Raw genomic sequence first — 9597 nt, 5'->3', positions numbered from 1 at the left:
GAAGGTCCCACTCTGTCTTCCCCCTGCACTTCAGGCCATCTTTTCTCTCTCCTCTTCTGCAACACAGCTATTGGGAAAATTACAGAGAAAGCTATGCCTGATCCTATGGCAGAGCACTGCAAAAAGGAGAGCATTAAATGCAAATGCAGCTGAGATTTCTCCTGGAAGTAATGAGCACACTGGCAGTTTCTGCAAATGGTTTCGACACCTATTTTAGCCCTGAGCTCATGCTTGGAACCACAGTGTAGCAGTTCAAGGGCAGCCACTGGCAAACAGAAGTCCTTAAGTTTTGTCCACATAGAAAAGGGGATTTAAATTTGTTAAAAATCTTAATCAGGACTCCAGAGTCAAATTACCTGCCCTGTAAATTGCTAAGACGTGTGTTACTTCTGGTCTAGGTTGGCATTTACTCAAAACTTGAGCAGGAAATCGTTCTATTGTCTATGTGTTTGTTTGTTTCATTATTCAAATTAACAGATGCACTTACAACAATTTGGTATTTTTTCTGTCTATAATATACAAATCCCGTGGAAGCCTGCCAAAGATTTTCTTAGCAACCAACCCTCTTGCCTGATGCACATGATTAACTACAACAGTCTGTTAAAAGCCTAAAATAAACCTGTCTTTTTTATTTAGAGTTTCATATAGTGAAATAAAATTAATTGGTAATGAACTTAGCACAGTTTAACGAGAATTTATTTATTTTTATGGAGGCTGAACACTCAAGGGATGTCACAGTAAAAGCAAATGTTGCCATAAAGGCAAATCTGCTGGGATCAGTCCAATAACTGTGAGCTCAGGTAAAGTAAAAGCACTCACCAGGGAATGGTATTGGCTGTCCTGTGATTAATATGTAAATCTGCTTGTTCCTGCTTAGCACATAACATCACCGTAGAAACCATCCTTCTCCACCAAGCAGTTGTAAATTCTGTTGTGAAACCTTGACGAGGCATTTCTGCTTCCAAGCGAGTAAATATTTTGGTGAGAAGCACACAGACTGGGCACCGCTTCCCAAGTATCTGGAAGGTGAAGACTAATCATTTTCAGAAAACAGAAGTTGTAGTTGCAAAGCATCTGAATCCAGATATGAGAAAATGTAATACAACATCTCCATCTCTTTCGTTTGTCTAGATAATGCTCTTAGTCTTTGCTTAGAATGCTCTCTATTGGTTTTCAGGTCTCTAAATTAGACCCGGAGTGCAGACTGATGGTATATAAAAAAGGATTAATTTGTCTAAGTTGTGAGCATGAATACTATGAAAAGAAAGAAAACAACAGAATCTGAGGTGAAGACTGGTACTCAAACTCAGCCTTCCAGATACATTGTCATGAGCCAACCATCCACATACACTGCAGTCACCCAAAACCTTGCAGATATTTAGCGCTCTCTAGGTTTTTAGACAGAAGTAGAATTTAAATACCCCATTTCAAAAAATAATTGAATTATAGAAACATAGAATCATTTCTCCAAGTCTTTGACTGGATGTTTTTCTGGCACTGAGAAAAAAGAACACAGCATAGCAACTATTAAGTAGAGGAGAAAACAACAACAACAAAGGAACAACAAAATGCAGCATTAAACAGCTGAGGACCTTAAGTAGCTGTTTGTTCGGGTCTTTTAAATGCTTTATGGGCAATGGCAGCTTTAGTGATCTCATAGGAAGGATGACTTCTCTAAACCTGCTTGTTGAAACTTCATGATATGCCTCCAAATGCAATCCTCCTGATTTGTGTCTGCTGTAGAAAACTACAGTACGTCACCATGACTCTTCTCTTCACAGATGACCCACAAAATCTCATGAAACAGCTGCAATGAAGTGAGGTGGAATGACCAAAATGACCAAGCTGAATCTTTCAGCAAGTTAAACACTCTTAAAGATTTGCAAAGATGTGCAATCTAGTAAAGAAAAAATAGATCCTATTTTTATCCATTTTTACAGCAAAAAGTTATTGAAAAAGTAAGTGCTGCATGCACATTTGAAGACAGAATGTGTCAGTAACCTGGAACTGAGTGGCTTGAGATGTGCCCCACTGCAACCATTAGGTGTTCATGTACCCATCATACTGGCGAAAAATACTGGGATGGAGAATCATACTTGCCTGAGCTATGGCATGCTAATAAAATTCAGTGACAGCTACCAAGTGCCCCTGTTACTCATGTCTGCTGCCAGGGGATGAGGATGGGGAAGGGCTTCAATGGCCGTCTAGGGAAGCACAGCGGCATGCCTCAGTACACAGTGCTTTTGCCTGATGCTGTCTCTAACATATATACCTCCATCGCAGAGTATAAAATGCCCTTGAATTAATGATCTGTTTTGGTTAAGATTTGATCTGTGCCTAAACTTCTGAATGAGTGCTGCAGGAAATGGTCTCACAGGAGGGGAATCTCTTTTCAGCTCCTTGTCTCCCACAATAGAGAAATCTGTCACTTCTCATGGATTTGATACGTCCATAGGATCTGGATTGTGGATTAATTCTGCAGGGATCACGAGAAAAATACAGCTCCTCCATCTGGTATTTGCTGTCTGGCTGCAGAAAGACTGGTTTTCTGCAATAAGATCATTGCTTGAGGTGGCAAGAGAAGATAACTCAAGCTGAACCACTCCACCCCTAGAGCCAACTGCTGTTAAGGATGGGGAAGGAGTCTCTTCTTTTATGTACAAGGCATTAGTTCAGTTCTCATTAATTTCAATTAGAAGTTGATGAAGTTCTTTGGTTTATTACACTGCCATTTGCACTACATTTTCAGATTGCAGTAAGACATTAAATATTCTCACAGGCGGTAACTGTTCACAGGGGATTTTACTCAGGGCAAGACATGTAATGAAACCCAGCTCATTATTATTATTAATTATTTGCATTACTTTACTGCTTAGGAGTTGTAGTGAAGGATCAAGACCTCATTGCATGACGCACCAAGTCAGAACAAAAAGGCCATTACTTCCTTAATTGTTACAGACCTAAGGTCCTTCATGGCATAGCCCAGCTTGGGAGCCCGTGTTTGGACTTTCACCTTTCCAAAAGCCATTTGGATTGCTCATCAGGTGCTCAGCCTGCCATACAGAACACCCTTCCTCACCCAGCCAACCCCTGAGGAAGCCCTTGAGCTGAGGCCTAACCCTGCTCACAGCAGCCCCAGAGGACCTCGACCCACCTCTTGAAGCCTCTTTGGTGCTGAGGAGAGATGGCCTCTCACAGAAGCATCTCCCAGCCCTGTCCACATCACAGCAACACAGCCAGAGAAGCAGAAGCTCTCCCATGCAGAGCAAACACTGAATGATTTTATCAGTGTTGCACAGAATGGCCTCTGGAAGATAAGGCAGTCATGTTTGGCACCTGGCTTTGCTGTGGAGGTCTGAAAGTCTTTCCAATCGTATCAGATGGCTTTCCCAAGGCAAAAGAACGCTACTGGCTCTCCATGGTCCAAAGCTGATGCAAAGGATTCAGGGGAGGCAGGCAAGAATAATGCAGAGGCTACACTCTTAGGCTATCCTTTTAAATACATGGCATACCTTTTAAATGCAGGGAGAAAAAAAAAAGGTGTGCAGAAAACAGTTGCCAAAACCTTAGCACTTTGCTGACAGCCACCCACATCCCAAAAGAGAATGCTTCACTGGAGTCATTTTAACAAGCACTGTATGTACACTAAAAACTGCTCATTCCTCTGTCAGAAATACCAAGAGCTCCTAGATGTCTGATTTCTAAGGGCTATTAGTTCACCCAACCACTGGGTGACCTGGAGCACATGGCATCTCTCAAGCCCCAGCACTGGAGAGGAGCTTGAATGAAGGACCTATGAAAAGACAGGGAATTCTGTGAACATTTCCTCCTAGTAAAACTGGGAATTCAACAGTTTTATGAGTTAAGACCTCTCAAATGTATTTACATAAGCGTAGACTCCAGATTTGCTGGGATACAGACATGGGAAGATAGTGGATTTATTCAAATCAGCTCTGCCTGGCCTGGAAGCTTATTTCCGTGTTGTGGCATCTGATTATACAAAAACACTTTGGAAGTCTCATCTTGTCACAAACTGAAAGAAGGCAATACAGTGGTTTATGGCATTGGAGACTCTCTTTAGACATATACTGTGAATTTAAAAGGCCATCCAGTAAGAGGAGCAGGCAGATAAAATAGGTAGTTATGTACAAGAACATAAAAGGCATTCAAAGAATTACAAAATTTACCATGCCTCTGACAGCCAATGATTGGTTCTAATAAGTACAACAGAACTGCAGATAAGAGATTTCATTATTAAACAAACGAAAGGAGAGACACACAATTGATTGCAACAAGAAACAATCAGACTTTTTCAAATAGTTCAATATATCTTCAGTCACGTCATGCCACAGATTTGGTTGATAAATGCAGAAACGCCAATTTAGGTTACAAAATATATGTGCGTACAAGGGATTTCAATAGTTACCAATTATACTTCAGCACAACTGCAACTAAAATTGTAGATGATAAAACCAGTTAACTGATGGATCTCAGGCATCAGCATGCAGAGGGAATCATCAAAGGAAGTGCATTTGCAGTGTGTTGCCACGTCTCGTCATGTTATTTAACTTTTATCAGTGAGCTGGAAGGAAATACAATAACGCTGATAAAGTTTGCCAATAAAGCAAAAATTGGAGGACTGCTAAGTAACAAAAAGGAGCGCTCTTCCCTCCAGCAGATGTGAACACAAGCCAACAAAGAGAATTCATTTACAGTGAAGCCAAATAGCGACCTACTTGGGAAAAGAACATCATTTGTGCTTGTGGGAGCAGGGATTACGTCCTAGGGAAAAGAAAAGAAGTTGAGGAGTCACAGTAGATGATGAACCAATCATGAAGCTCCAGCATACAGTGATGGCTTAAAGGGCTCACGTGATCTCTGAATGCTGAGTAAGAGCAGGGGCTTCTATGAGCTCTGCATCTGACACTGTTTACTTGAAAAATGACATTTCTGGCTTCAACAGAAGCAGTGGGAAACCATTGCTCACCACATCAGTCCTTTGTCCTCACATTAGCTGGGTGCAAAAGGCATTAAGCCTGTCCATGTGAAAAACAGTAGGGCTAATAGCAATAAGTTGGATCTATAGGTTCCATTAGATATCAGAGATACGTGGAATTGCGATACATTTGAGTACATTTAATTATTTAATTATACTCTTAATTGTGATATATTCGAGTAATTGTCACAAAATTTTGATAGAGCTCCTAATCAAATTACCAGATCTTTGGAGTTGCAGCTACATTTTCATTAGTGTTTTGGGCAAACCACTACAATCAATAATAAATAATAATTATTACTAATTAAGAGATAAAGCACAGAATTTGTGCTTGAGTCCTAGCTCCCTTAGTTTTGAAGATACTCTCATCCACGTTCTATTGTATCTCAGAGTCATCTCTAATAACGACACTAGCAGACACCTGCACCAATTTGCCTCTGCCTGACTAGCTCCTAAGGAGAGAACCACACAAAACTGGGGATCGTAAGGACAGCAAGGGACTGTGGAGCCTGAATTTCCAGAGAAGATAAAGGCAGCTTGTCTTGTTTAGCCTCCTGAAGCAAAGCGGTAGTTTTTCACTGCAGAAATACCTTGGTGCTTGTGGAGAGCCAAATAAGAATTATCAGGGTAATTCTGGAAGTCGGAGGCTTTTTCATCACTGAAGCAGCAAAAACAGCTGGGTAGAAGGAAGCACAGGACACAAAAGCCAACTTATGTTCAGATTGAGCTAAATCAGATTAAGCCAAAGATTATATGACACGGTTTCATGTCTGAGCAGAGGACTGGATTTGTTAATCAAAAGGTTCCCTTCTGCTCCTATGCTGTTACACTGAAAGAGGAGGTTAGGAGTAAGTGCACCTGCAGGTTATGTGGGAGCTATTCAAAGGTCATAACATGGAATGGGAAGGAAAGTTTCTTTCTGGAAAAAAAATAAATTAAAGAGGTTTAGGGGATCAGGGTGCTATTGGGTTTTGCATGACTGCAGTGGGGCACAGTGCCAGACTGAGATGGAATGGAGGATCTCTAAAAAGGAGATAAGTGGAAGGCTTGGGAAGATAAAAGCGTACAACACTGGTGCTGCTTTGAGGCTTCTCACACACATGCACTCGCTCTCACTGTTTTCTTTTCTGCACACAAAGCACAAACTGCAGGTAGTTTATAAGTGGTGGAAAGCCCAGAGGCAGAAGTGCTTGCCTTTAGGAGACCTCTGAGTTAGAAGCAGGTGAAGAGCTGCTGTTTGTGGGACAAACTGCCAGCAAGAGATGTGCAAAGAGTGTTCCAGTAGGAAGGAAAGTAACTTCATCTGCTGTTGAGGCTGCCTTGAGGGTACAGCCCCAGCCTTAACCTTTATAAGCACCAGAACTGTCTACGCTGCTTTGTCCTAGAGGGGTTTGGGAGCCTGTGAGATGTCCAGGGTCCCCATTGCTGTAGCTGGGCCCCTCAAGAAGGCTTAGTGCCCACAGCACTGAGCTTCACAGGAAAGAGAAGACCCTCACACCATAAGCAGGCAGTCAGCACAGCAGCTGACCTCAAGCTTATGTTTGGTTTGCAGCCAGTTTCTAGGTCAGCATCCGTGAACACCTCCCTCACTACTTTGAATTTTCAATGACCAGGAGACTGCTCAGCTCCTGAAGAATCACTATGTGAGGTAAACCTCACATTACATGCAACAAGCCCAGTGGCCTGGCTGCTTGGGAGTACTTTGGGGCCACTGCCTGAGTACTCTCGGACCACATTTAAAGCAAAGTGTTTGATAAACAGTTTTGAAACAAAGTAGATGAGAACATCTGAGATCAGTAGGTAACTGACTTCCTTCACATTTATGTTGTCCTTCACTAGAAGGAACTTAATTCTGAGGTGTCTCAGTCCTTTGAGCGGAAGAAACTCTCAGAAAGGGTTACAAATGTGCCTAAGTTAGCCAGTACTTCCCTGGGCACATCACTGTTCTTGTCATGCAGGAGAAGAAACACAGGTACAAGAACCTACGGTTACAGAGAGGCTGCCACTTGCTGTGCTGGCTTCCATGCAAAGACAGATGAAAACACAGTACCCCAAGTCTGAAACAGGACTGGATGTGTCTATTTACAGAGCAGCTGAGCCTTCTTCAAGGTACCTGGAGCCACAAGTTCTAAGCAGCCCTGAGATCAGATTCTGCATGCTTGTATCCATTCTGTGAGACAGAGATCCTGATAACACAGGTTTATCTCACTGACTACTTGTATTCAGCCTATCTCATGTAGCACTCAGCGTACAGCACGAACAAGCTCCAATCTCAGAGTCATAGCAATGGAGACTTGAAATATTTTCCTGAGCAATTCCAAAACCAAGTTGTCATCTCTTGTCAGGAAAACAAAGATATTACTGAACAAAATGATCACAAGATGGAATGCGTATTTTGAATTTTCCTTATTTTATCATTGTTTTTTCTCATTATCTTTGTTTCTTAAATGTACTTTCTATTTCTTTGACTCCTCCTGCTTCTAATCTTCAAGGTTTTCCCCATAGCAACAGGTTTTAAAATTATAGCTAACAATCTCATGGGAACTGCAAGACTTGGTGGCTCTGAAATGCAATGAACTCCCTGAGGTTCAGTATCACAGACGTAAACATGCCTCCCATAGAATTCTATCCAAATAAACACAAAGTCTGGGAGAACTAAGCGTTCTTCTGACTGGGTTTTAATTACATAACTAGGAAAAAAGAAAAACCATTTAATAAAATTGTAGAGGAGATCTCATGTTTTCAGTGTGTTGTAATGAAGTTGAAAGTGAAGTTAAAAGCTTTTGTAGGTAGAGGCATAACACAGAACCCCACCAACGTAAGTTTATATTGAGACTACTGAAAACCAGAGCCAACCTGAAGGTTTAATCTGCTGGGTGTTATAAAAATCTCCTGTACAGGGATGGAAGAATAGAGAAGCAAAGTTGGTGAGATTCACAACATTACATACTTAAGCGTTTCTGCTAAGCTCCTCTTCCAGCTATCAATGCCACCTTTGAGTGCTTCATGGTGCCTGCAAAAGACCTTGCAAGCCATTAAAGGATGAGTTTACTTTCCTCATATGAGCTTTTCCTCTTCCATCAGGCCAACCCTCTCTCTCTGTCTGTGCCAGCCAGTCTGCCTGCTCCCACTGTAGGGTATAAGTACCTTTTGAGGCAGCAAAAGATGTGATGAGAGCGGTTAAAGATCTGGATCATGGTCTGCAAAGTCACTGAACGGTCTAGCATTGCAGATGACAAGGGAAATAGGCTCCCTGGAGCTCTGCAGTTAATTAACCTCATAAGTATAAAATATGAACCCACATTATCAGGATCATACTGATGCAATTGCACAGAGCAACGTATAAACAATCATAAATAAGGAGCGAGAGAGAAGGTAAGCAACCAAATGACCATTTTGCTGGATGTCCCTTCATCTCCATGAAATTACAACAGTTATCTGGACAAACGAGATGCATCCAATTCTAAAATTAATCTCTTTCTCTTTTTTTTTTTTTTCTTCTTTCCCTTTTTTCCCTCTGCAGGGGAGACATTTATTTACACAATTATCCTGCTTACATCACCATGGACTATACATTGCCTCAGGCTGGGACAGGAAAAGTCAGAAGCAGAAAAAACCTTTTAAAAAGATCTAACGACAACTTTCTTCATTCTAGTGAACAACTCACATCACCTATTCACCTCTTAATGCTGAATGCTCTTAGCATCGCTTTATCAAGCTAAATGACTGCATAGCCACATCCTCTCAGATACAGCTTATGAAAATAAAGAACAAAACATAGTAAAAAAATAAAATAAAACAGTGTGTGCGAAAAAAAGATGACAGAAGTGGTTGTGAAAATATCATTTCTGCTGTGAAGCAGGAAGCCATACGAGAGGAGTATCCATTCTCTCTCTATAGGCCCAGTGACCAGTCCTGCTATATGTGAAAACCTGCACTTCTAAAGACCACGCTGTGAAAATGATGGCTCATATACTGCGGCCTCTGTGGCTCAAAGCTGAGCCTCCCCATTCTTCTAAACCCTTAATGAGTAAGGCACTGCTCAGCATTGCAGAGCATACTCACCTTCCAACGATTCTCTTGGTGATTAAGGTGGTCATAGCCAAGGCCTACAAGTCCATAAAGAAGTGGCTTTTATGTCAGTTTTTTGCATATGGTAGATGATGTGTGGTAGCACACAGCATCCCAAATATTTAGAACAAAAAATATTCAACATATGGACCTAAAATGCCCAGGTTTGGACAAACCTCACTAGCAGCGCATGCAGACATCTAAGCAGACTTTAGGGAAGTCAATGGTGCCCTCTAAAGGAAACTCATGTGACATACAAGAGTTCTTGACAGTTGTATGCACTGCCCATATGGCCCCTGTATGATCCATAGACTATTTCAGAGTCATAACTTAATTAATAAGTTAAGAAAATACAGAGTCCTTCATATCACATCTTGATCTGAGAAAGGTGGCCTGTGTAAGGTTCATTGGTTTGGATTTTTTTCCTCCTCAAACATTTGCTGTCCAGGGTAAGAAAGTGTTTTCATCCCTAGATGCATGAGAGTTGTTAGGAGCATGACCCCAGATCAGGAAAGAAAGCTGCTTCAAAC

The 9597-nt window shown here is 41.5% G+C and overlaps 1 protein-coding gene across 1 annotated transcript in view; it reads right to left on the bottom strand.

The window, feature by feature from the left end:
- Positions 1-678: 678 nt before the first annotated feature.
- Positions 679-9597, bottom strand: part of LCA5 (lebercilin LCA5) — a 31442-nt gene continuing 22523 nt past the window's right edge. Inside the window, exon 9 of the mRNA XM_015859024.2 lies at positions 679-1019. Coding sequence (XP_015714510.1) covers positions 874-1019 — 146 coding nt within the window. The 3' untranslated portion in view covers positions 679-873. The remainder of the gene's footprint in view (positions 1020-9597) is intronic.

The sequence above is a fragment of the Coturnix japonica genome, chromosome 3, assembly GCF_001577835.2.
Source record: "Coturnix japonica isolate 7356 chromosome 3, Coturnix japonica 2.1, whole genome shotgun sequence".
In the NCBI taxonomy this organism is placed as follows: Eukaryota; Metazoa; Chordata; class Aves; order Galliformes; family Phasianidae; genus Coturnix; species Coturnix japonica.
This window is presented reverse-complemented; position numbering and strand designations above follow the sequence as displayed.